This window comes from Nipponia nippon, unplaced genomic scaffold (assembly GCF_047370975.1).
Source record: "Nipponia nippon isolate SJK-2023a ecotype South Korea unplaced genomic scaffold, ASM4737097v1 scaffold_4, whole genome shotgun sequence".
Lineage (NCBI taxonomy): Eukaryota > Metazoa > Chordata > Aves > Pelecaniformes > Threskiornithidae > Nipponia > Nipponia nippon.
This window is the reverse complement of record NW_028262358.1, coordinates 17,742,561-17,769,353: the sequence shown is the minus strand read 5'-3', so window position 1 is coordinate 17,769,353 and position 26,793 is coordinate 17,742,561. Positions and strand designations below refer to the sequence as shown.

The 26,793-nt window shown below is 41.9% G+C and overlaps 1 protein-coding gene across 3 annotated transcripts in view; it reads left to right on the top strand.

Annotated features, from left to right (window-relative positions):
* The first annotated feature begins 3,121 nt into the window (after positions 1-3,121).
* The window catches only part of MSH2 (mutS homolog 2), a 59,014-nt gene continuing 35,342 nt past the window's right edge, over positions 3,122-26,793 (top strand). For all 3 annotated transcript variants that reach the window (XM_087774000.1, XM_087774001.1, XM_087773999.1), the window contains exons 1-6: positions 3,122-3,393; positions 6,136-6,290; positions 6,692-6,970; positions 7,306-7,452; positions 8,580-8,729; positions 11,089-11,222. In XM_087774000.1, the coding sequence (XP_087630126.1) occupies positions 3,174-3,393; positions 6,136-6,290; positions 6,692-6,970; positions 7,306-7,452; positions 8,580-8,729; positions 11,089-11,222 (1,085 nt within the window). In that variant the 5' untranslated portion in view covers positions 3,122-3,173. The remainder of the gene's footprint in view (positions 3,394-6,135; positions 6,291-6,691; positions 6,971-7,305; positions 7,453-8,579; positions 8,730-11,088; positions 11,223-26,793) is intronic.

Sequence of the window (26,793 nt, the reverse complement as noted above, 5' to 3'; positions counted from 1 at the left end):
ACAGCCACATTTTCAAACTAAATATTCTTATCTTGTCAATACTATCTTAAGTCTCTGCTGCATTATACGTGTGCACACATACATACACATCAGTCTAATACAAAAGTTTCTGGTGACATCCCCCCCAGCTTGAAAGCATTAGAGCTGCTGCTGATCACACTTGTATACTAATTAACCTTTGGTGAAAAAGAATTTTTCTTTTTTTTTCTGTAGAATGGTTAAAGGACAGCCATTTGCCTAACTGAAAAGCCATTGCAACTTTTCTGTATATCCTAGTTATGCATAAGAAGGCAACAAAAAATTAATTAAGGTCTAGATTAGCATCCATTTTCTGCCTGCCATGTGCATAACAGTTACAGCCATCTTCTCGTTCCTGTCGCTCCCGGTAGGCAGGGGAGAAAGCAGGAAGCGCTCCGTTAGCAACAGCACAGTCAAACAACCAAGCCTGGCAACAGGGAGATGGTCCCCATTCAGAATTAGACCTGCACGGATCAGCCGGTGCACCGAGCTGCCCTGGAAAAACAGATGGGGCAAAGAAAATGGCAGAAGCTCAGAGGAAAGGTGAGCGATCCGGTGACATTTGTGCAAGGGATGTCACAACGTAAACGTTTTTCACAGATTGTGAACACTAAGAGCGTTAGCGGCCGGTTTGGGTGGTGGCTTTCTGTAAATGGGAGGCTGCAGCTCAGCAGAGCTGCCTTGAGCAAACTGCTGAATGAAGAGGTGTAACCAGCCCAGAGCAGAGAGAAGGAAGCACTCCAACGTGCAGCAATTACAGTTTAGCAGACTTTTATCTCTTTTGAAGGCGGTAATGAGGTCCCTGGAGCCCACCTCCTCTCCAGCTGTTTGTACAGGACACTTTTTTCCCTTTTTGTCCTATCTTCTGCCTTATCTGTAGTCATCAGTATGTACAAAGACAAGCATTCCCAGCTATTCATAACGTATATTTTGGGCTGACCTGGTATTATCACCTCTTGGCAAGGTTGTCTGACATTATGAGTGCCTTCAGAAGGTTATATATGTGCTAAATGACAATCATTTAGGCTGAATTTTCCTACATAAGTACTGCCACAAGCAAACACTTTTGGTGGAGGGAAGTATCAGACGAGATAGGTTAGCCACTTCTGAAAATAAGGTTAGGAAAAGTACACTAATTTTACTGAAAATAAATCCAACTGCCTTGCCAGAGCAATGTCATTTTTACAACTGTTATGGAGATAAGAGGAAGATTTTGGACAACTACAAAGCTGTCAAAGCTCTAGTGACCTTATGCTTTGCTTCTTCCTAAGTCAAATGAAGGCAGATTGGACTTTCTCTTCTCCACAAGAACCGCTTGTGGTCCTTTGACGAGTGCGCTTGCAAAAGGGCTTTGAAGGCCTTTTCTGGAAAAGCTGTGTTACCTCAGGGGTACAGGGCTGGGGTTGGGTGGGGAAGGCTGAGGTGGGGACAGGCAGCCCAGGGTGACACTGGGCAGGAACGGGGCAGAGGTGGGGACACCAAAGCGATCCCTGTGGAGGGACAGCCAGCACATGGCAACACCTTCGGACTGAGGTACCAGGGTGGCCCCAGTGGTAAAAGGATAGTTTAGTGTGAAAACCTGAGGTAGTCCTTATGTGGGCCTATGAGAGCCTTTTGGAAAGCACCTATTGACACCAAGAAATATTAAAGATGAGCACATTGATTCACCGAGTGGAAAGAAGAGAGAAGCCAGGTGAGAAATCTGAGGCAAAGAGGTCCCAAAAGCATTCTGTAGTTGGGACCAGGGGTGGGCCAGGAGGAAGAAAGGAAGGGTGGGAGATGAGGTTGGAGAAACTGAGGTAACATACGGTAGAAAGGAGAGAGAAAGCAATGGGATGCAGACAAGGGTATGTTCTGAAGCAGCAAGGTACACAAACCAGAAGAAGGGATAAGCATTTATGCAAGAAATGCTAAGGCATGTAAAATCTAAGACGTGTTTTGTCTGTAGGGGACAGAGTGCAGGTGGCTGAATGGGGGTACAAGAATGATTTAGAACTGACTGGAAAAACGAAAAGTGGTGCGAGACAAGAGAAGTTTCCAAGACGACTTGATTTAGCTGATGAAACCTGGGACTTCCCATGACTCTTAAACAATAATCACTAAATGAAAGATTGTCAGCTATACTGTTTCTATTCCTTTGTGTCTTTAGAGCAGAAGGAATCATAGAATCATTAAGGTTGGAAAAGACCTCTAAGACCATCGAGTCCAACCAGACAAACAAAAAATGAAAAATGCTTAGGACAGCACAAGGAAAAGATCACCAAAAATCAAAAACCTGAAGCACTCTGGGAATGGGAACCACCCTGTAGCCAGAGCTCAGGATCCCTCTGAGCACCGCAGGGCAGTCAGCACCCTTTCTGTCCCCGAGCTGGGTGACCCCAGTGTGTAAATGGGGGTCAGGTCTTGGTTTTCTTGCCCATTTGCCCCGTTGTTCCTTGTGCTGCCTTGGAGGAGTGACCCCCCCCCCCCATAAGGAGGGCGAGAGTTGCTTTCTCTTTGCCTGAGGGGGCACCATTCTCCCCTGTAAGCAGAGGAGGGCCCATTACCCCCCAGTCTTCTGCCTCCTGGCAGTCTGAGCCAGGTGACAGCCCTGTGCCCAGGCTGCGTTACAGCATTTGCCTTCCAGCAGCCTACAAAGCTCCTCGGTGCGCTGAGACCCGCGGGCCTCCACATTCCTGGTCCACTGGACACTCTCCTCCTCATGGAGTAAGCGGAGCAACCACCTCATCACGGCTGCCGGGGCTCCCTTCCTCTTCTGGGAAGCCCTTTGATGACTGTGCCTGCGCGAACGAGGCCTGCCTACTTCGGCTTTGACATGAGGCCCTAACACAGACACGCAACCCCTACCGCCGCATGGGGCTCGGCGCCGAGATGAGGGCGACACCGAGCACGGGCACTGTGCCCCCGGCCTCGGCCGCCTCGCCGGCGACCACCGAGAGGGCGCAGCTCGCCCCGCGGGGCCCTCACCGCCCGCCGTTGCCATGGCAGCGTACGGCGCGCGGGAAGGCCCAGTGCTCCCCGCTCCCGCAGCGCCCGTACAGGGGCGGGGCGGGCGTGACGCGCTGCGCACGCCCCGCAGCGATTGGGTGCCGCCGCGGGCGCGCGGGCGCGGCGGGTCGGTGCGCGCGCGCTGGCCGTTGGCGGGAGGCGGCAACATGGCGGTGGAGGCGCCGCGGGAGGCGGTGTGGCCGGAGGGCGCGGGGGCCGAGGCGGGCTTCGTGCGCGCCGTGCTCTCGCTGCCCGAGAAGCCCGACACCACCGTCCGCTTCTTCGAGCGCGGCGACTACTACACGGCGCACGGGGCGGACGCGCGGCTGGCCGCCCGCGAGCTCTTCCGCACCCGCGCCGTCATCCGCCAGCTGGCGGGGGCACCGGGTGGGTGCGGCGGGGGAGGCCGGGCCCGGGGGCTTGAGGGGCGGCGGGGGGACAGCGGTGCCGGAGCGGGCGGCGGCTTGGCGGCGCCACCCCCCCGGGCCTTGCTGCGGGGGGGCGGGCGGTGTCGGGCGCCCGGCCTCGGCCGGCCGGGGAGGAGGGAGCGGGAGGGCCGCCCGCGGCGCGGCGGCGGTGGGTGCGGGTGGTAGCAGCCGTCTCCGGTCGCCGGTGCAGTAGTGGCCTGTTCTCAAGGCTAAGGCCTCCGGGGGGGCCACGCGGCTCGGGACACGGCGTGTTTTCGCGTTCAGTCGTATTTCGTGGCTGCCTTGGGTGCAAGTTCTGTGTGGCGTCAAAGACGGGGACCTTGTCAGGGCGAGAGAGCATGAGGTGCTGCTGTTTTCTTCCCGCTCTAGGTCACGGTGTAACTGCTGGCAGGCACCGGCAGCATTGCTGAGAGTGAAGGCAGTGATGCCCACTGCTGCGCTCTGTGTTGGTGAACGTGGGCAGGGCGATATTAAGAGGTCTCTGGATGCTAATGTCCGCTCTGAGTCATTGCGGCTTGGAAGCAAGCATAACTGAATGCAAATCTTTCTTCTTCAGCCTCTCGCAGCTTTGAAATGATAATTAGTAGCCATTCTGAGTAGGATGCGTGTGACAGATGTAGGTGTACAAACGTAGGATGGTATGTACAGCAGAAAGCACGGTTCTGAGTATATGCTTCTCGCATAAGCTCATACTACAGGGCTGTCAGATGTGGATAGTTAGTTGGACACAACATGTTTCGTAGCCTAATGGCAGTTAATAACATTTTTCCAGCGCATTGGTAGATTTCCATTTGTGAAAATGATTGCATGATATTTCTGTGATAACTGAGGATGGGCTCATACAGTTCTATAGTGCAGGTGATAGGTAAACAATGGTAAGGTCGTGCTTGACTAATGATGGCCTGCAGAAGTAAATAACGGTTATGTACGGCGTAAGATTTTCTCTTCCATCCACCCTCTGTTGCTCTTTATTTATCTCTTGGTATAAGACGGTGGAGCTTGCGGATGTCGGATGTAGGAGCATCAAGATGAATTATCTTGTCAGAAGAGGCAAACCTTAGTATTATCCTTAATCTCAAGGAACATAATGCTGCAAAGTTATTGGCTTGTACTTCGCAGAATAAACCTGTTTGTAATGAATGAATTTTTTTGTGTGTGTGCAATGGCGTTAAAAAGAGAATGACGTTCTCATATGCTTTCTACTTTCTACTGCAAGTGATGAGCTAATACGTAAAAAACCAAAAAAAACCCCAACCCCTCCCCAAACCCACAAAAAAAACCCTCACAAAAAAAAACAACTCGTGGAGAAGTTGTAGAGCTTGATAGTTTCAAGTGTAGAATTTGATACGTCTTCCAGACTAGAAACACGTGCATCAGTATTATTTTTGTATTCCATTTAAAAGTGATCATGTCACAGATGTAAGCCTGTGACTCAGCTCCGGTTTTAAAACCTTTAAAGCCTTATCTAGCGTATCCAACTAAAAGTCAGCATAAAACTACTTTTTTTGCTTTCAGGATGATTTCAAAGCACTCATCAGCTTCAGCTGCCTCCCGCCCCCTTCTAGTGTGTTATGTAGTCTCAGCTGAAAAAAAGAAAAATTATGTTTTGTTGGACAGTTCTGCACTGGGAAAGAGAATGTAATTATGTGGAATTAGTTTTATACCTGCTTCCAAAAGAAGTCTTACTAGAGATTTGAGGGAAAAAAATGAAAAAATCCTATTTAAATTAAACCCATAAGTTCTTAGGGGTGTGGAAATTTGCTGTTTAACATCTTTCGCATAAAGGGAGGAAGAGCCTCAAATGTGATGAAGGCATGCTATTGAAAAGAGGGATGTGATAATCCCCATCTATTGCTTATGCTTACTTTGTATGTCATCTAGCTCTCATGTATCTGACACCAGTTTGCGTTAATTCCACTTGCTGATCTGGCAGAAAACTTAATATACCCACCCGAAACCCCAATTTGTTTAGTAGTGGAGTTATCTTATTCTGTGAGTAGGCTGGTGCCAGAGGTGGCACGGGAGGTGGGGAGGCAGAAGTGCTATTCGTCTTCTTGGCAGCTGTATGGAATTAAATCTGTTCAACTGTATCATCTGCCTGCACCCTTATAGGAACAGAAGCAAGAAGTTTGTCAATTAGGCACTTTCTAAGTTAGGTTTTAATGTAAACTTTTTAATTTTTTTTGAGAATACGTTGTTCTTACAGTATATATTGTGATAAAAGGGAAATGTCTTAGCACTGTGTCTTGCTATCTTCTGAGTGCGACTAGGGTGACAGTCTGTTCTGTCAACAGAAGTGGCTTATCCAGGACAGAAAATATGTTATCCAGAAGGAAAACCTGTAGCAGGCTTCCACCACTCATTAGATTAAAATGTGTGAGACCTTAATTAGAAAACCAAATCAAGAATATTGTAAGGAGAGGGGAAGGGTGAGAGGAACAGATCTCTTTGTAGGTATAGGTTTAGTGAAATTTGGAAATGAACATTGTTTTTATTTGGATATGGAGCATGCTTTCTTCATTCTTAATATTAGCCAGTTGCATGTTGTGGTTTTGTGTTGTTTCATGGATTTTACATGTTTGTTTCTTTGATGTTAGAATAGCGTCCTTCCTGAAGGCTGTTCTTGGGATTTTGATTACAGAAAATAAACTTTATGAACAAATTCAGATATCTCATAATTTTCTTTTTTCCTTTTTTGTAGGAACTCAGAAGCTTGAGAGCGTTGTGCTTAGTAAAATGAACTTTGAATCTTTCGTGAGAGATCTGCTTCTGGTTCGTCATTACAGAGTTGAAGTTTACAAGAACAAAGCAGGGAGCAAATCTATCAAAGAAAATGACTGGTATTTAGCATACAAGGTACAATTTCGAACCTTTCTTTATGATTGTGAGATGAAAGGAAAAAAAACTATATCTCTTTCCCGAGCCCTTCAGCTTGGAGTTTTGGGACTTTCAGGGGCTGACATTGGTGGTGTGATGGTAAATCGTGCTGTCTGTTATATATCCCTGTATTTTCTACTGCTCTAAGGCTGGAAGAGCTTGTTCTTTGCCATAGGTTGGGAAATAAAGGAAACCTGAAATAGTTAACTTTGTAGAGATGATATGTAAAATTTTAATGATTAAAAAAAAATAGAAGAGCTGTATGTTTTGTATTAATGGACTGGTCAGTACTTAGTTTTATCAGTTGTTGTCCTTTTTAAAGAAAAAAAAATATGTGTGTATATATACGCTCTTTAAAAGTATATTTCTTTTCTAAATAGGGTTCTCCAGGAAATCTTGCCCAGTTTGAGGAAGTTCTCTTTGCCAACAATGATATGTCAACGGCCATTGGGGTTGTGGGGGTTAAGCTGTCTACTACTGATGGACAAAGAGTAGTAGGAGTGGGGTATGTCGACACTACGCTGAGAAAATTGAGTGTCTGTGAGTTCCCAGATAATGATCAGTTCTCAAACCTCGAAGCTTTACTGGTTCAACTAGGACCGAAAGAGTGCGTGCTACCAGGAGGAGAGACTGCAGGAGAGATGGGAAAATTACGACAAGTAAGGGAACCATTGTGACTTACAGTTAGACAAAACTATCTAAAAAGCTGTATTGTAGCTTATTAGCTAGGCTCCATGATTTATGGAAAAATGAAGGAGCCATATGTTAACTCAAAGAAGTTTTGATTTATGCATCCAAAATGTATTATTTGTCTGTTGACTCATTTGCATTTTAATCAGAAAAAGTTGTTCTAAGGGTAAAATCTTGTCTGTCATTCTTCTCTCTGCAACCTAGCAGTAAATAAATATCTCTTCAGGGTTTGCTTCTATGTGGTGAACACTTGTCCCCTGAATATTGAAAGTAATTGATAACTGTGTGTGTTTATGAACAACAGGTCATTCAGAGGGGAGGAATCCTGATTACAGACAGGAAGAAGGCAGATTTCACAACAAAAGATATTGTTCAGGATCTCAATCGCTTGTTAAAATCAAAAAAAGAAGAACAAATGAATAGCGCAGCATTGCCAGAGATGGAAAAGCAGGTGAGCACAGAGCAATGTTTAATGTGCTCCTGTTTTTTAGAAGCAGAGTGCTGTGTGCACCTGTTGTGAGGTGATCTCCTCTGCCCTCACTGGTCCTGTTTAGTGCTGGATTCCCATGCTTCTGGGAAAGTATATTGTACAACCCATGGTATATTAAGCTACATTCTTGCTGAAGTGTTCAGCAGTTCTGCTCAGCTTGATTGTGTGTCAAAGCTGGATTCCAGCAGTCCTGGAAAAAAATGAGAAAACCCTTCACTTAATCTCTTTAAAGTAATAGGCTCTGGTAAGCGAATAGACTGTGCACAAGAGGTGCTTCCTGTTCATAATCTGTCTAGCCTAAGGACTGAAACACAATACTTTGATTATTTTGCATGACAGGAAAATTGATACTTGAAAACAAAGTAATGTTTATGATAATATTTTTGTATTTTATATCATCTTACGGCTCAAGTATACAGTTTAGTGCCTGCATGTGAACTGAGCATGTTTGTTCTTAGCTGCAAACAAGAGGTAATGTGCTTGAGATAAACATGTTTTAAAGTGCCCTTCTCTGCTGACACTCACTGCAGGTGTAAGGTGCAGAGTTATTCTCCCTTAATGTGTGATTTCATAACAGGCTAAAATTGTTTGAAGTGTGTTGCAGCTGAACAAGTCAGTCATGTTGCTGCCTCTCTTTTGTGCTGGCACTAGTGTTTGTAATGCCATGCAGTGAGTCAGATCAGATCCTTGTTCTGGCTGAAAACTAACCCTGAAACCATGTCTTGAGATGATCCATGATATCTCATTTATCTGCAATAACTTGTTTGTGTTCCTGAGCCAGAAACATCCTGATAACAGCTTTGGAAAGCTGGTGACACATGCACTTCACATTTTGTTTATCAGATTATGCAAATGTTGAGTTCTGTGTTCTTGCACCTACCTAGAAAGACGCTGCGGTGCCATAGAATGTCCCTATGAAAATGAAGTCTTGTCAAACAGGATGAGTCTCTCATAGCCCTGCTGGAATTGACATGGCTCAAAGTCTTCCCTGATTGTAATTTTCTATAGGGCATTTGTCAAATACTCCCTGATTCAGGAGTGTTTCTAACTACGATGTGGTGTGTTTTGTTTTGTTTTTTAAACTTCAGGTTGCTGTTTCGTCTTTGTCGGCCATTATCAAGTTTTTAGAGTTGCTGTCAGATGAGTCTAATTTTGGACAATTTGAACTGACTACTTTTGATCTTAGTCAATACATGGTTCTAGATAATGCAGCTGTTCAAGCCCTCAACCTTTTTCAGGTAAGAAATGCACACTTAAATTGGTAAGTGCTTTGCGATACACTTATTTAGCTGCCTGACTGCCCAGTTGCAACTCCCCAGATTGTGATTAATGGCAACTTCTACATTTTAGCTTTGTTTTCAGCTGCTCCTGTACAGTGTGTATTTTAAACAGTTAGCCACTGTTACCACTTTTTTTGTTCTTGTTTTTTGTTAGCTTACTTTGAATGTAGAAGAGAAGATCGTCAAGGAGGTAGGAAGTGGCCACAAACAAGGGTCTGTGTAGAATGCAGATATGGGAAAAGGTATAGAAGTACCGCATGCTTGTAGCTGCTGAGGAGTCTGGCTAAGCAGTGGGGGGAATGCTTTGTCTTTCCTTGGTTTTAGTCAGAGAAGTTCACATCTCCAGTGGTACGAGCAGACTTAGGGTGTGGGAAGGGAGGAGAGTTCTGTAGTTTTGTGGTATGATAGGGAACTCCAAAGCACAGTTGCTTTACACAGTAGGGCTGTTTTTGGGAAAGAGAATAGAAGCCTGATTTAGATAGTATTAGGGGAACAGGGAGCATATGGCAGGAGCACCGCTGTTGGTGATGGAAAGGGAGGGCTGGCTGCAGCAGGCAGGGCAATGAACATGATGGTACTTAAGAACATTCTGAAAGCACTGTGCCATGCTAACTGGCCAGTGTCAATTTTACTTTTTACACACATTTTCTACAAATCCAAGCAGGTTACCAGTATCCTTCGTACCTCCCACCACATCTGTTTTTCTGCTTTGCCCCTTTTTATAGTTGTAGGAAAATGTGGACTTAAGGTGGTGTGTTATATCAGCTTCTCTCTTGTGTTTTCATGTTAGTAAACCCTGCTTAGTGATCTTTGCTTGGAGCTAATCTGCTTGAGTTTCAGAAGAAATCACAAATATGGTCCCCTGTTTACCTTAGAGGGATTTCTGGAGGAAAAAAGAGTGTATATTCAGCATCTGAGCTGGTTAACCCTGGAGAGAGATGTTCTGATTTTTTTTTTTTCTTTATTTCCTGATTCTGTGCCACTGTCTAGGGAATGAAGCAAAAATTGTATCTCTTCTCAAGCTTTATGGAGTTGTTCTAGCAAGTTCAACACTGTCTTAGCTACATTCCTTGCAGGTATTACACGTTTTGTGATAGGAAATACACTGCCATGTCTGTCTTCAAGGGGCTGTTCTGAGCTTTGGTTTTGGCATGGAGCAGGAAGCTGCCTGTGTGGCAGGCTGTCTGTGGGGAGGGTTTTGGGCAGGCACTAAAGCAAAGGCAAAATATTTTGTAATTTGAGTTTCTCTGTGAGGTATGTAGGTAAAGTTCTTATGGTGCAGCAGATGCAGTTGATTATATGAAACTGTAGCCTTCCAACTTGGATGTGCTGAAGTAGGTTATTTGTGTATAATATATGTACTCTGTGACACTTTCTTGGATTCAGAAGTTTTTCATATGTCGTACTGTTCAGAACACTGAAAATAGGCACATCCACTTCAGAGATTAGGTTTTCCAGGGGTTAAATGTGTCCGTATACCTTCTCACTGTTGTGGTGATGCTAGTCCTACATCCCAGTTGTTTACAGGCATCCGGACCTGCTCCTGGTTGAATGCTTGCCTGCTGTTTTAATTGCAGGTGTTCTTGGGAGAGAGGATTGAGATATTAATTTCAAAGTTAAGAGCTGAAACAAGCTTGTTTGCTGTTTTTCAATGTTAAACAAAATTTTTGCTTCCTAGCTGTTTGTGCTAAACCCAAACAAAACTGCAAGAAAAATGCCCAAAAGGCTGTCTTGAGTCCAGTTAACATTAAACCTAAATTATATAATCTGAACAGAGTAAGTTTAGAGATGTTGATAGTACTCTGAAGATGATCTGGGGAAGCTTGAGAGAATTTGGATGACTCTGTTATGTCCCATTGCCTCATTCTGTTGTGTCCCTGCCCCCGGCACGCCTCAGAGATCTCCAACCAAAACCTTTGAACCTACGTCTTGTTTCTTGCTGCTTTTTTTGATGGACAGGACCCCTATTTTTTGACCTTACAAAGGGCGATCTAGCAAATATCTAGGTATATTTCCACTTTTCCTATTCAAAGGGCAAGCTGCCCAGTGACTAGGTATGTTTCTAACTTTTCTGTTCAGTCAGCTAGTTTCCAGATGGACAAACCTATTCCTTGTTTGCCATGTTCCAGGGACCAGAGTGGTCCAGTAAGTGCTTTAATGCCATGCTGTTTGATTTACCTTTTTTGATGGGTGTCAGGCTGAATACAGAAAAAACACTGATCTGTTCCTAGGGAGCAAAGTTGAGTGCCATTCAGTGGGTGTCAATAAACTTCACTAACTCTTTTTTTTTTTTTTTTTTTTTTTCTCCTTCCCCCAGAGTTCTGTGGAAAATGCTAACACTGCACAGTCTCTAGCTGGTTTACTAAATAAATGCAGAACCCCTCAAGGACAAAGACTAGTTAATCAGTGGATCAAACAACCACTTATGGACAAGAATCGAATTGAAGAAAGGTAACAGTATTATGTCTTTGTTAGACTTACACAAGTTAGTAACTATTTTATGGAAGGCTCTTTCTTTTTAAGCATAAAATACTACAACCAGGAAATAATGGTGGTTGGAGGGTTTTGTGTGCTATCCTGTAACACGTAGTTAAACAGAGCAGAAAATATTTTTCCCTGAGATGCAAATTGACAGCTTACTGTTAGATTAAATGCTTTTTACGATTATGACATTTTAAAGAGGAGGTATTATATGTTTAGGTGGTCAAATGATTCATGCTACAGGCTAAGGCAACGTAGCAGCTGCTTTCTAACTACTATTCATACTGCAAATGCTCGGTCTGTGTAATAATATTTTGATGTCACTTCCAGTTTACCAATTAAAAAAAAAAGAAACCATCAACAAAACACCCAAAAAATTAAGCAGTAGTGACCTCTTCCTATTTCCAGAAAAAAACTACCTTTTGGTTGCACTCTTACCATATCTTGCCTGGATATCGTGGCCCAAATATGAGTAGTCTTTTTCTTCCTTGCTCTTTCCCACTGCTGCCTGTCACCATGCGTCTGCCCTACCAGTAGATAGCAGTACCAGTTGATAGAAGCCTTGGAGAATCTGGCAAATCTCTGCTGAGAATGTACGGATAATTCTCAATCCTACATCCTACTAACTTTGGTAACCTTCTCTAAAGCTCACACTTCAGATAAGGCATTACAGGTATGTCTGTATATGCTGTTGGGCTTTAGCACAGATCACTACTACTAAATGAGAAATTTTGGCTTGGGCACATTGACATTTAAAGAAGTTATGCAAAGAGTAGTTTTCTCTCTAGATTTGTGGAGACTGAGTTATTCTGCTTCTCTTCAACAGATTTTTCTACTTTGTCTGATCATTTGCAGAATGATACCTAGTAACTTGATCAGAGCACACCTAGAAATGTTATTAATGTGACACTGAAATGTTTGTCCACAGGTTTATTGAATGCTCTATTTTATTCTTACATGTGTTACAAGAGCTTTCATCATTAGTTCTTGATTATGTGCCCAGCATCATCTGTTTCTGTCAGTTTTGGATCCTAAGATCTAAGCCAACTTTAATTTTATGGTTGTTGGTTTTAAGATTTTGAAAGTTATTACTCCCATTTGTAGGGTTTTTTATGTCAAAGTAAACACTGGAAATTTTAACTTTTGTATCAGACTTGTTTGCTCATTACTGTGCATCAGAAGTCCTGCAAGTTTGGAGAGAGATGGGGATTAAATTACAGGCGGAAAATGTAACTTGGCCTGTTTTGTAGAGGTTATGATCATCTCCACATTTTGTGTTGTGATTCTGTATGGCTAATATTGACTGCATTTCGGAAAAGCTATATTTAAAGAAGGAAGGAAGTAATTCAATGGAGTTAAGCTCTTAGTGAAGGTTGTAAAGGTTGGTGTATCCAAGTGTTATGAGGTTGAAAGAGATGCATTGATAATCTCCTGTATCTTGCCCACCCACAGAATCATCGGGGTTGCAATTTGTTAAAAGTAGCTTGTTTTAATCTGCACTTATGGACACTGAAATACTGTAGTATGACCGTAGTCATGCTTTTCACTTTATTCTGCAGCATAGTTAAGTCTGTCTTAATGCATCTTGCTTTCAAATACTACTTTGGTGAATGTAATTCTTTGGCTTTGGGATAAGAGCAATGTATTTTATTTGTAAACTGCTGGTGTGCCATCTTCCCAATCTTAATGCTGTTCAAAGCGTGTAGGACTGTTCTTTTTTGCCTCAAGGGAACAAGCATAATAAGAGAAGCTGTTAGTGGGACTGATGAGATGTAGTGACAGATTCAAGTATATTTGGAAAGATTGGCGGTCACCAAGTTGTTTTTTGTATGCTCTACTGTATATTGTGGCTGTTTTAAGAATTACAAACTATAATTTCGAGTGTATAGATAGTGTGAGAAGGAAATATCTGGGCTTCTGTTCCTTTACTGTTCACAGAAAAGCAGTGCTTCCTTTGTCGTCAAGGTGAGTTACTGATTATTTCTTAGCTTGAAGTGTACCACATTAAAGCACCCCATTTAACACTAACCAGTGCAAACCTCTTGTCAAACTAGGCTAAGCTACCCAGGTTGGACTGATGTTAGATGACAGTGTTTTGGACTAAGCCTGTTGTTTTGCTTATTCAGGAGTTATTTTGACTTAACTTTTCTTCCAGTAATGCAGAATGGGTGTCTGTTTTAAAAAAAACTGGTTAGACTCTTGCAACCCTCTGCGAAGACCTGCAGGTGGTGCAAGTTATCTTTTGGAGCTAAATGGATCATCTTTCAGTAGTTTGTAGCCTGCAATGCGTTGTTAACATTTATGGATAAATACAACACAACGTTATGTCACTAGTCCATACTAACCATAGATACAGTAACAACACAAATTAATGTGCATAGTGCATATGCTTCAGATAATGTTTATTTACTGGGACAGCTCCTAAGAAAACAGGGGTTCCTGATACTTGTCTGTCTTGAAAGATGTGGGGTTCTGCCCATGTCTGGCTGGTTTTACATGATTAAAAAAATAATTATCCATCACAAGCATAGAAGATACAGCCCTGCTTCTCCTGTGCGGTGTGTTCAGAAGGCAAGTACATGAGGTTCTTGTTCCTTGCCTTATAGTCAGCATATTTCTGAAATTAAAATGTCGTTGCAGAGACAAGAAGTGCAAATACATCTATTAATTGCATAACACGATTGACTGTAATACAGCAAGCAACTTCAGTATGTAATGTTTGTTTTTCAGATACTGGAAAGTCTGAGAAATGTGTCAGAATGTAAAATAGTGCTTGTTATGCCTTGAGAAGGGAACTTGTGCTAAATATAGGGTTTTTTTCCTATTTTTTGGGGGAAACTCTATGTGACACTTGCGCACAGCACAAATATGAAATTCCAGCTGACTTTTTTTAGTCCTCTATGCATACTGTGGCCGAACCTCATATATCTATGTCCTGTAGTAGAAGAGGTGCAGGGGTCTCTGTTCCAGAGGAGTTACAGGCTGTACTCTAACATCACTTGTTCTGATTCAAGCCTGTTTTGAGCTTTTCTTTTTTGTTCCTAAATACTATGCTGCATGGGGGCCAAATTGTAGAAACCAGTCCTATTTCTAGCAGAGTCAGAAAGTAATAGATTTAGGAAGCTTGAGGTGAACCAATGGCTAGCAGGGTAAAATTCCCAAGTTTGTAGAACATTCTCATGAATCAGTCTTGAATGACAAATAAAGTGCCAGCTTGTTTAAAAACGAAAAAAAAAAAAGGCAACTTGTTGCTAGCTAGTGTAGGCAGGCTTGAATGCCTTTACAGGGCTTTATTTAGTAATAAGTTAACCTAACATATGCTTTCTCTAGCAGATAAATGGAGGGACAGAGTGGGGTAATGCATATGGGATAGCTCAGAAGCCGTGTGACTGGGGGCTCATCTGAGGCGCACACGAATACACAGCGTGGATGAAAAACGGCCAGGTGAAATGACAAGTCTGTGTGGTCTCCCTTGGATTGCAGAAATATGATCAAGCAGCTGGAGCGCTGTAGTGCATGCTCTTTACGAAGGCTGGGCAAGGAAGATGGAGGGGTTGTGTTTCTGCAGAGGTATGGCCTGAGTGTGCAGAGCTCTGCTGTAGAGGGGGCTGCAGGCCTATCGAGAGCTTCTGGGTCAGGATTACAGGACAGCAAGGGGGGGGGGGGGCATTACAGTGAGCATCTGCAGCACACCTGCCCCATCAAGATGAAGAAGTGGACAAAGCTGCCTTGAGATAACAGGAAGAAATGTGATCATAGGCCCTGGCTCTCTTGGAGGACTTGAGCCACCCTGGCACCTGCTGGAGTGAAGCACGATACTTGCATCTCTGCACATGCTGGCAGAGAAGTCAGCAGTGTGCTCTTGCAGCAGTGAAGGCTGACCGCACACTGGGCTCCGCTAGTAAGAGCAGCTTGAGGAATGTGGTTGTTCACATCTGCTTGGTAGCTGTGAGGCTGCATTTAGGGTATGGTGTCCAGCGTGGGGCTTTGCAGTACAGGTAGATGGACAAACAGGAGCTGATCCAGCAGAAAGCCACTGACCAGGATCGTGGGCTGCAGCACGTGGTGTATGAGGAGAGGCTGAGGGAGCTGGGTTTGTAGCCTGGAGAAGAGAAGACTAAGGGCACGACCTAACTGCTGGTTTCAGCTGCCTACTGGGTGGGAGTCACAGAGAAGGTGAAGCCAGGTGCTTCTTGCAAGGGCACAGCAAAAGCACGAGACAAAACAGACACCAACTTCACCAAAGGACTCCAGCTGGATATAAAGAAAAAAATGTTCCCCGTGAGGATGGTCAGATTCTGGAATGTGTGCTCAGAGAGATGTAGGTATTTCTGTTCTTATTCAGTGTTCAACTGAAATTAGCCTTGTTTTGAGCAAGGGCTGGAACTAGAGGCCTTCAGTTCCCTTCCAATGTAAATTGTTCTGAGATAGGTTTTCACTACTTTTTGTGTTCTTTTCTAACCTGCAGCTGTCCCTGCTAAGCGGGCAGATAGGCTTTGTTGCTCCTGTCATTGTGGTTAGCAGCTCTGGAAAGACCTTCGGTACTTATCCAAGTACAGGTCAGTACTTGTCCACAGCAACAGACTGATTTCAGCCGGTTAAATTAGTAGGTGGTGGCCTGTGTCCTCAGTAAGGGAGGGGAGAATGTGACCAACTCGGAGGTTTGTCTAAATGGCTTAATTAAAATGCACTTTCAGTGCTGGGAGTGTCCCTAATGCCTGTAAAGAAGCTTCTGAAATACAGGTTGAATCTGAGCTAGTTGGAAGACAGAAATGTGATTTGTTATTGTCATGCAGATCATGATGCAATAAATATTTCGCATGAAAGAAGTTGTCATTCCAGTGACATGAAAATAGTGTTAGTTTCCCAGTAAGCCTCTAGAAATGTTAGAAAAATGTCACCTTTGTCATTCCAAAAGTTATCATCTCTAAGTCCCCTAGAGAAACGTTTGGAGCTTGAAGTTCTCAACGCTTCTTCTTTAACCCTCTCCCTTCCCTTCACCTATGTTTACTATTTTCAAAACTACTAGATAACCTGCATTTTCATTTGGGTTTGCTTGTAAAACTGAGGTTGACACTGAGTGCTGTCTAGAAATATTAAACAAAAGCTCTACTAGTCAAGCACATGTCAGACAGACCATGTCTTCAGGAAGGAATTTCCATCAAAATCCCAGGCACTTAAAACCTATTAAAAGGCTTAGATTCTTGTGTTGCAAGAGACATATTTTTAGTTTTCTTGTTTGAGGAGGAAACAGGGGGATGTAAATAAGGGCTAAAAAAAGACTCCTTCCGTGACACCTTCAGGTGTAGGAAAGACAATGTTGCTGTTTGAGCTGGAGAAGCGCCTAAAAGCTGTTTGTATTCTGCATGTTATCCAAATCATTTGTCTTCTAGGTCAAGGATCAGCAATCAGCATTGCAAATCTGTAAATTATAGGTGGTATTCAGTGGCGCAGCACTGGAGCAGGTAGTCACGGTATCTCCTGGTTGATACTTCCAGCTCGCCCACTTCATCCTGGCAAGTCCTCACTTGATGCAAAATAAATAGAAGGATTAAGCTTTTAGTCAGTTTCTTTTGCATCTGAATTTTGAGGCTCAAGGGAAATGAAAATTAAACTAAAATTTGGTTGAAACGTGAAGTTGGTTTTCAGATTTTTAAGAAATAATCAAATTGCTATTTATTTAGGGAGATGTGAATCTGTAACTGCCATGCTGTTCTTTTGCTCTCAGCCTGCCAAAAGGAGGTGGATGGTAATTACTGCAGTAGTTAAATTTTACTTAGAATCTGTGATTAATTATTCAGTGGTTTGTTTTTTTTTTTTTTTTTAAATCACAGCCATAAGTTAATGAAGTTTCCAGTTAAAGAATGTGACCATATGAAAACTTTTACTATGTAGGTGTGCAAAGCTCTTTGGTTTATCACGGTATCATTGGTAGTCACTAATTTGAACATTGTATATAGGAATATGGTGTATTCTTCATGAAAGAACAGTGAACATATTGTTTCTGCTGTGTTTAATTTATATCCACAAATATTAGAAAGGTGGCATGTTAGGAAACTGCAATGGAAGCTTTTGGCAAGATAATTTTGTCTTGACTTGTAATTTAATTTCATTTATCATGTATAAGGGTTGTAAAAGTCTTTAATGTTTTGTTTACATGCAGTTTTGAGTTTCTTCTCTGTACAGAATGAATGTAAATGAAGAATATTTCTTTTTTACAGCAAAGAAATAGAACTTGTTCAGTATGCACTTAGTCTGCACTTAGTTTAAGGAAATGCTCAGGTTAGCAATTTAAAAGAGTATTAGTGTTGGTGGAGTGTAATAAACTTAATTTTAATAATAGATGGAAACTTGAAAGGAATAAAACACTTAGAAAAAAATAATAATGGAAATACTTTTCCTCAGCTTTCTCTGGTCTTTGAAGACCATGCAATAATATTGTTTTATCACTGGATCCCAAAAAGCTGTGTTTAATTAAAAGGGAAGACTGGCACAAAACCTGCGCAGTGTGAGGCATTATGCTGAGAAGCAGCCTTAGCTGCTTTCCATCTTTGGTTTCTCTGGAAGGTTTTGGGTGGGGCAGTTTCACTATATGGAGTTTGTGAACTTGCCCACAACTGTACAGTACTTGACGAGTTCTTGCTCTGCCATCTCCATTGTTCTTTGTTATCATATAAGAAATGGAGGTTTATTAGTAATTCTTAAAAGATGGGCATTTGTTTTGCAGAAGCCTAAATACTATGTTGATGGAATGGCAATGTTTAAAAAAAAAAAGTATTGTGAAACTGGTTGTTCTTGTCTTTATTTAAATTAGGATATTTTTGCCTTTGTATCCTTGACACTTGCTCCCACTAGCTGTTCTGTATGTAGGATTTCCTTGGTCTTCAGTGGTCAGAATTCAGTGTGAAGGTTTTCTGGTTTTGACTCTTACGTGTCATGCAGCAACCTGTGACACTAGGCGTTGTTTCATAGTTGGCTGACACTGTCTGTAACTATTTAAATCAAAAGGTGTAGTCATGCTTCCTTGACCGTGGATTGTCACCACCTCCCTTGTTATTGGCACTGGTACTAGTGTTCGTGTAGCTGCTTTGTTAATCTTTTGATGGGGAATTCAGCATGCTAAAATAATCAAGGGTGTAATGTCGTATAGCATCTCATTCAGTAAAACTAGGCAGTTGCCAAAAGGGGCAATCCCAATTCCCCTTTCTGGCCTTCAGCTCCTGATGCTCCCTTTCTTTTGGTCTCATAGTTACAGAATAATTTGGTTTGGCATGTTCACCTGATGAAAACTAATCCATGAAAAAGTGAGGAAAGTTGCTATCTAAAATTAATCCTTTTGCTTCTCTGCAGCTGGTCCATGACCTGCTATCATCATAAACATGAGAAGATTAACATCTTCTTAAACGCAGATCAAGCAATAGCAAAAGCCTGTTCTTCAGATTTAATGATCTGACTTGTAAGTGTTTGCTTTCTCTTTGTGCTTGACTTTTTTTAGAGCTTACGCTAATTAATTTATATTGTGAGTTGGATTACCAAACTTGCTACAGAAGGATAAATTGGATATCTGCCTGTCCTCAAATTGGAAAAGTGTCTGAATCTGTGGAATGGAGCTGTTGACTACCATTGCTCAATAAACCTGCTGCCCTTCTGACAAATTCGCTATGAAGATGCTACTTTAATATTTTTTAGCTCCTACAGAAGACAGGCTTTTGAAACTGTATGAAAAATAATGTATACATGGAAACAAATTAATAAGTCAAGTCTCTTCTAACATTGGGAAGACAGAAAACATGTCTCTGCCGAAGTGTTTAGGAGATACTTAGAGAATCTTGTTTTATGAAATATCCTGTTATCACTTTTGTCTGTAAAGTTCCTTGAGGGTAAGAGACTATTTAGTCCAGCAAGATTGTGCCAGGTTTTTGAGGTGGAAGATGATTTGCTGATGGATCTTCTGTATGTTTTTTTCTTCAATAAGCATGCATGTTTAAAAGTTGGGAACAGTGTTTATCATTCTGTGAAGTAGCAGGTTGCTATAAGGTGAGAATTTTACCTTTTTATCCCAGCTCGTCTTCTGTGGAGCTGTTTAATTCTTTAAGGGTAATAATTGTTATTTCTTAACTGAGAATGAGGAGGAGTGGTGAATCAAATTAAATAGCGCTGTTACATAAAACTCTAGTCTGAATGGCAGCTCTTAGTAATAATTAAAAAATAACCTTTACTCTTATTTGGGAAACATAGCTTTTGAGAAACGTAAGTGAAGGTGTATTTTCCTTTTCTATAACTTGGATAGCTGACTGTTACTGTAGGTAATATACCCAGGCTGTGGAATGGGAAATAAAAGACACTTGGTTTTGGTTTTAACTGTGACTGGGGTGATCGTGTAGGTTGGATGCACAGGTGTATGAAAGTTTCTTTAGAATATGACAGGAACAATACTTTTTGCTATAAATGTTTTAATATTTTCAGGACCTGTAGAGCAGGGCTGGTCTGCCATGAGACCTGGAGTAGTCCCAACCGCAAAGTGAACCATCAGCGGGAGCTGGTGAGAGGGAGATGCTGGTAGGGCTCTTCAGGTCCCTGCTGCAGGGCATAGGTGGTCTTCTGTTCTATCTGGAGAGAAGCAGTGGGACCCTTGACAAGCTGTGGTCATCGTCTGCCTGTAGAAATGCTCCTGAAGACCCCTCTCCTTACTGCTCTGAAACACAGCTTGCAGCCTGCTGCTCTTGGCCACGTGAAGAGATAGGTGTGTGATAGTCAGGAGTGCTGCCAGCCTTGCCTTATAAATGAAGACAAAATGTTTCCTTTCTGCTCCTCTTACTTTTCGTTGTAGGGAATTTGTGTGCGTGCCTCAGAGCCCTGCAGTTCTTTGACATGCTTTCGGGCTAGAGGAGGCAAAAGAGAGCTCTGCTTGTGTGCTGCTGCTTTATTTGCACATGCTTCAGAATGATGCCAGGCACTCCCTTCCCTCAGGGTCTAAAAATATTGCTGTTGCAGCAGCCTGCTTCAGGAGCAAGATCTTAATTGCATCAAGTGGTACCTTGCTGGCAAGGATAAGACCCAAGATTTTATTTTTCTGCTGAAGAATTGTTTTCTTTTTTACCTGGCCAAATAAGAATTGTTTTCTTCTTTACCTGGCTGGATCTGCTGGGGTTCAAATATGTTTAAACACTTGTGCAAAAATAGTGAATTATTGGTAACCTATTTCAGAAAAAATAAGACTACACTAAGTATCTTTGGGGAAGAAAACATTATATTGGAGTTAACGATGCTTTTTCTGAGAATGCTGGGGTCTTTTTTTTTATTTTTATTCTGAGCTCATTAGCTTCCAACCTCACAGTCAATACTTATCAGCTTCCAAAGCTTTGCTTGATTGTTGTAGAAAATAGTTATTTTGTGCTTGGTACCCCTGATGTAATCTCAGGGCTTTAATTTACTACCTCTATGCTTTGACATAATAGTCAAATGGTATATGCAGGAATTCGTGTAGGGTGGGAAAGAGTCTGTTGCTTTCCTGATACATATTAATTTCGTTATATAAATGTAACTGATGTAGAGGAGTGAACTCTGATTATTTGGAAGAATGAATGCATTTATTGAATTAAAAAATTTTTCTGTAAGTGGACCATTCTGAGGTTGCAAATATCCAGTATTGTTTTAGTGGTAGGATGGTTTGGGGACTAATCAGGAAAACTAGAAAAGGCAGGAGACTGATGTTTGGATGTGCCTTTCTTTTATGTTGCTTAATCTTTCCGGTTAAACAGCAGGGACGCTGATGTGGAGCACTTTTGTCTGGCTGCTTAGCAGCACACTTTGTGTACGCAGTGCTCTGGAGGTGTGTGCAATGTGATTTCTGTGGCTCCTCTAGGGTCTAAAGCTGCTCTTCAAACCTTGGACTCTGCATTGCAAGGGACTACTTCAGTAGAGCTGCAAGAAATAGTCAGCATGTTCATGATTGCTTCAAGTTATACATTTGAGATTAAAAGAGTAGTAGTGAGTTCAATCCAAAGACCTGCTCTCTAATAGTGGAATGAAGGCCAATTTCTAGTACTAAATACATCCTGAGGGCATTGGATACTTGCCTGGAGATCCCTTGATTGAGTTCCCTTCTGACCAGAGGGAGAAAGTATGGCAGGGTGGAGGAGAGCAGCAGGTAGCAATACTACCTCACACTTTTTGTGGTGGTGGTGCTGGTTTCCGCCAGCTTAGAAGTGTATGTGGGACTGTGGCTTGAAGGCATAATTTCCTAGCCAGCTTAAGCCAACATCAAGATACAACTGGGCTTGTCCACAGCTGGCAGAGCCACTCCAGAGCGAGCTAGTTCAGGGGAGCCTCACTGGTGGAAAGCTAACACAGCCACAGCAAATGAAGATGTGTGTTTAAGGATGGGGCTGCTACTGGGAGCGTTACCTTCAGCGTCAGCCTGGGATGTCTGCAGCTGCCTTTACCAGACTACCAGCTTTTCTTCCTCCATGCTATGTGGCTTACCTGTGTAAAGAGCAGGACAGCTTTCAAGCTGTACCACTGAGCCAGGTCATGCTTGGTCTCTATGACTTTTGTTTCTGCAGAGCAAAAATTTTGAAACTCTCTGTTTGGGTTTAGAACTGGAAATCATTGCAAAATCTTTTAAGAAGCTAGGAAGGAGATCAGAGTACGAGAATCACTATCATCTTACTGCGATGACGACATTGTCTTTAGGAATGCAAACATTACAGGTAAATTGTAAGATGCATCACTGTGGGGTTGTTTGTTACTGGTTTGCTCTTTCTGTTAATTTACTCTATTATACAATGTCTCTTCATTGCTAGAAGCCTGTAATTTCATATCCCATACATAAAACAGTAATGTACTTTAAATTCTGAATTGAGGATGTATGTACACTGTTGTACTCCTTCACTGTCATCTTGAAAGTTTTGCTATTTAGGCAAGCTGTGTCTTTTAGTTTAGCTCTTTCTTTTTTTAGGTTGTAACAGTGGTTTTCGGGGGGGGGGGGGGGAGCTGTGAAGTCATTTGATATTGCAGAAGCATTTATAGCATGTTCTTAACTGAGGAAACAAACCCAGCTTTGTGCTAGCATGCTAAGAAGAAATGATAACAGGTCTCATGGTTTGGGCAAGAGCAAGTGGGAAACAGAAGAACTGGAGCTGTTTAGTGTGGAGGGAAATAGATGTGAAGGTGCAGGCTGCTTTTTTGGCAGACAGGGTAGGAAGAAGCCTTGCTCACCTGGGCGCAAGCCTCTTGCACAAGTCTGTTGGAATTGGGTGGGTTGTCTGTTTCTGAACTACAGACCCTTGTGCATGCATGCGTATTTGGGAGAGCTGAAAGAGAGCTTACTCAGATGGACAACTTGTGACACTCACTCAAACATAAGATTTTGGACCCTAATGATATTGTAGGGACAAAGTGTACCAATTTCATTAAAAAAACAGAAAGATTTTGACCCCTTGCTTGGGATATACTCTCTCTTTTGTAAGATGTGCTAGAGAAGTATGTATAACTCATCCAGAGAGCGATGTTCAGAGCTGTTGATGAAACAAAAACCTGGGTTCAAATCTTGTGTCTTCAAAGTACTGGAAGAACTGGTGCTTATGGTGAGTCTCCTGCAAGGCTGCTCCTGCTGCTTGCGTAAGTATTGCCACCAGCTGGAGGCTCGCCGCCAGAAGTCAGAGCAACTTCTGTCTGCGCACAGTCTCCAGAAACCACTTGGTGTGAGCCGAGTGTGTAAGCTGAGTGGGGGATTGAGAAGATCAGTGATATTGAGCCTGTGGTGTATGAGTGAAATCAAATGGCTTTTGATGGTATTAGTCTCTCTAAAACGTCTGGTTGCATATTCCTCAGGTTTTGTGTTATTTTTATTTCAAATTATTTACAAAGATTGCTCCAGTTCCATAACAAAGACTTTTGTGCATAACTAAGCACTTCTAAAAGCATGTGTGGGTCGTTGAGATCTTTTGCCTTGTTATTTATTTGTGCTTGTCTGAGAAATTTTGAATGCAATTTTTATAGATGCATGTAGCGACTCTGATTGTATTGGGGAAAATGACCTGGGATGGTCAGTGTGATTTTTATGCTGCTAAGCTGTGTGCTGGAGTAAAGTCATTCTCAGTGTCAGGCTTTGGATATCTGATTTAGGCTCCTGTGTGCCCATCTTAGGTGTCTGTCTTAATACCTCAAAGGCTGTACAGCATACTGGAGTTCTCTGTCATGAAAAGTGCTTTGTAAATTTAAGGTGATATTTACTGCTTATGTGAGGTGGCGACAACTGGACTTCAGCTGATTTTTGTGAGAGAAGATATTTGTCTAGGGAACGATTTGGTCACCAGGGAGAAGTTTATAAAGGGAGCTTAGGACAGTGCCTTGCTTATTTCTGGCTGGAAAACATAAATGCTGGTATTAATCAACTACAGCAACTTGCTCTAGTGTGGACTTCCTCCAGGATGTTAAAATCCCAAATGCTATATGTGGAAAAGAAAACCCAATTGGAACAGGTAAGATGGTGGCTTGGCTTTGCCCTGCCCTCCTGTTCAAGGGGCAGTACCTGAGGCTGTAGTTTATTACGTTATTCAGGTAATTTCTATAGGATTCAAAAAGAAGAATTTGTCAGTTTTATATGTCTGGGTTAAGTGTGTCCAGGGAGGGTTTACCTCTGCTACATTGGATTAAGAAGAAACCTGAGTTGAAAGAAACCCGAGGGAAACCAAAATAATGATACATGAAGTGTTTTCCACTTTCCTTTGTATAAAGGAAATAAGAAATTGAACTGGTAGAATTGCACATATTCTGAAACTTTTGTGGTGAGATGAAAGTCTTAGCATATCTTAAAGCAGTCCTTAATATGCTGCTTTTGTAAGTGGCATTTCTCTGATAAAATTCTCTATAGTCAAGTTGAACAGTTGGACAGAAAAGTTGATCTCATTCTGCAGTCATAGAAAACCTTTAGCAGGCAGAGAGTACAAATGTATGCTCTTCAGAAGTCTTGGCTGTTGTATAGCCAGGGGAGTTACAACCTTTAAGATCCTTTTAAAAGTAAGTCAGCTTCTCCTGTAAAAGAGTGTATTCTTGATTTGATTTCAATGTTAATGCTTTTTTCCTTGCGTCATGTGGAATTTCTAGTTAGTACAGGTTTTCACCACCAAAATGTCTACCAGAATTTGGGATTTTTAATTTACTACTCTGTAGTAGTAATTAAATAGATATATATTACTCATTATATATGGATCCAAGTTTCATAATGTGATAAAAAACCTGAGAGTCCTTTTTCTGAGCAGAGGTGCTTGGAGGAAGCGTTCCCCTTCCTGCATGCAGAGGGGGGGCGCAGAACTGCCCAGGGGTTGGCTGGGTGTCGGTGGAGGAGAGATTAAAACCTGGGTGCTTTATAACTGAGCTTGTTGTACAGCTCACTGGTTTGTTAGGGGTTTTTTTGTGCTGGCCAATCCTGCTCAGGCATTACAAATATTCTATTCATTGTAACTCTGGTCTTTTATTTTAATCTGTTAGTTACTATTTCTACAGACAATTATTTTCATGCTTCTATGAAATCTGTATACAAATCAGGCTTAATTAATGTTTTCCCATTAACTTAAACTTCTATATCTGGCTCTGTAAAAGCCTAGAAATATAATTAAACCCTCCTGACCACCTCTGCGTTGTGGCAGTATTGAGTGCAATAATCTTAAAATCATGATCAAAAATGCTGCGTAGACGTAGCAAAGGAAGAAGCAATCTTTTCTGATGTCAAATGAGATGTAAACCTTGGTGGAACGGAAGCATTGTGATGAGACTTGGGAAAGTGCGTGCCATTTATGAGCTTGAAAACAGATTTTTGTTGTCCTTCTTTTGGTGTGGAGTGTTAGTCTTTGTCTGTTAATAGTAGGTCTGAGAGACTCCTCTTATCAACAATAAAACACGGGAGAGGATGAAATGCTTTCAGTTGGATTCCAGAATATCCAACAGAAACTTGGAGATAGGTGGGGTTCTCTCTTTGGGCACATTAAGCCTAACGTTACTTGTTATTGCACTTGAAAGCTGATAAATAGCCATGGTTTTGAATAGCAGGAAAAAAAAGGGGGTTATCACTTCCAAGTTGAAGAAAAGTACTTGTGTTAGTTTTCAGTTACGTTAGCTGAAATTTTGTTTCCTGTTTTTGTGGTTTAATTTGCAAATTTAAATAACCATCTTGAAAAAAAGATTTAATTTATGTTCTAGTGTGGTTTCACTAGTTGTAATTGTTTGTTATCTTGAGTGTGCTGCCTTAGATCTGTGGTGGAAAGTTTTGCCTTATTTTCCTTTCCCTTTCAGCTGTGTGGCAGAAACAAGTTATCCAATGTTGTCAGCTGTTGTTTGATTACACTTTCTTGGATTTTTTTGTTTCTTTTTGTATTTTCTCTTTTTGTTTCCTCAGTCAAGCTTTATATTAAAAACAACGTGTCATTTGATTTCATTATTACTTGTGAGCATTAGGCATGGCTCATAGTTGCATTATTTTAACGTAGCCGTTTCTATTCAGCAACCTTGTATGTATTCTTACCATACAGGAAATTGTTATGCAAAATGTGGCATGAACACAAACCTGTCAGCCTTATATTTGTGGTTGGCAAATATAGGGGGGCGAAGATAGAACAGTACTAGGAAGGTCATGAGATGTAAGTCTAATTAGCATGGTTTTGGCAGAGGAAAATTGTATCATGCTGATCTGAGAACTCTTTGAACTTGGCATTGTTGTGACAAAGGAGGGGAAAAAAAGAATAAATTAGAGCTTCCAAAATGCCTTTGACAAGTTCTTATCCAAGAGGCTGCTGAACAAGCTGAAGGAGTCGTGGGATGAAAGTGAAGGGTTTGTTTGTGTAAAAGGCACAAGCTCAAAAAAAAAAGAAGCTGCACTTGAGATATTCTGTAATGATGAGGATAGCAGCTGGCTAGTAAGGTAATGACACTTTTATAGGTGGTACAAGTAAGACCAAACTTTTAATGAAAACCAAAACAGCCTGACTGATTGGACAGAACTGGGATGGCTTGGATTTTATTGAGAATAAGTATAAAGCAATGTGTCTAGAAAGAAAGAATGTAATCTGCCTGTGTCTTACAGAGCTTTCACATGGATTCAGAAAGGGTGCTGGGCATCTATGTGTCAGGTTGACGGCAAGTCTCTCTGCAGTTGGGTTTTAAAGATAAGGTACTGTGGCATTATAGAAACTGTTGCTGCTGGTCTTTTCCAAGCGCAAAATTCAGTAAGTTTCAAGAAGTGATTCCATGTGTGTATGACTACCAGGATTATTGCTTGTGTAAGGACCTCTTGGAAGAGAAACTAAATGCTCTGGCCTGAAACATAAGCTATCAGAGGGCAAGATGGGATCTAATATAGAGGACAAACTTGAATTTTGCACATTCTTGCATGTCTGAGATTGGTCATCAAAATCAGAGAAAATAGTTTTTATACTGAAAATTTTAATGTGGAAATCATGGAGTAGTCTGTAGCTTAAGCAGGTTGGATAAAACCACCATACCCTGGTTTCCTACCCCAGGCAAGAGTAGTATTTTTCTAGCT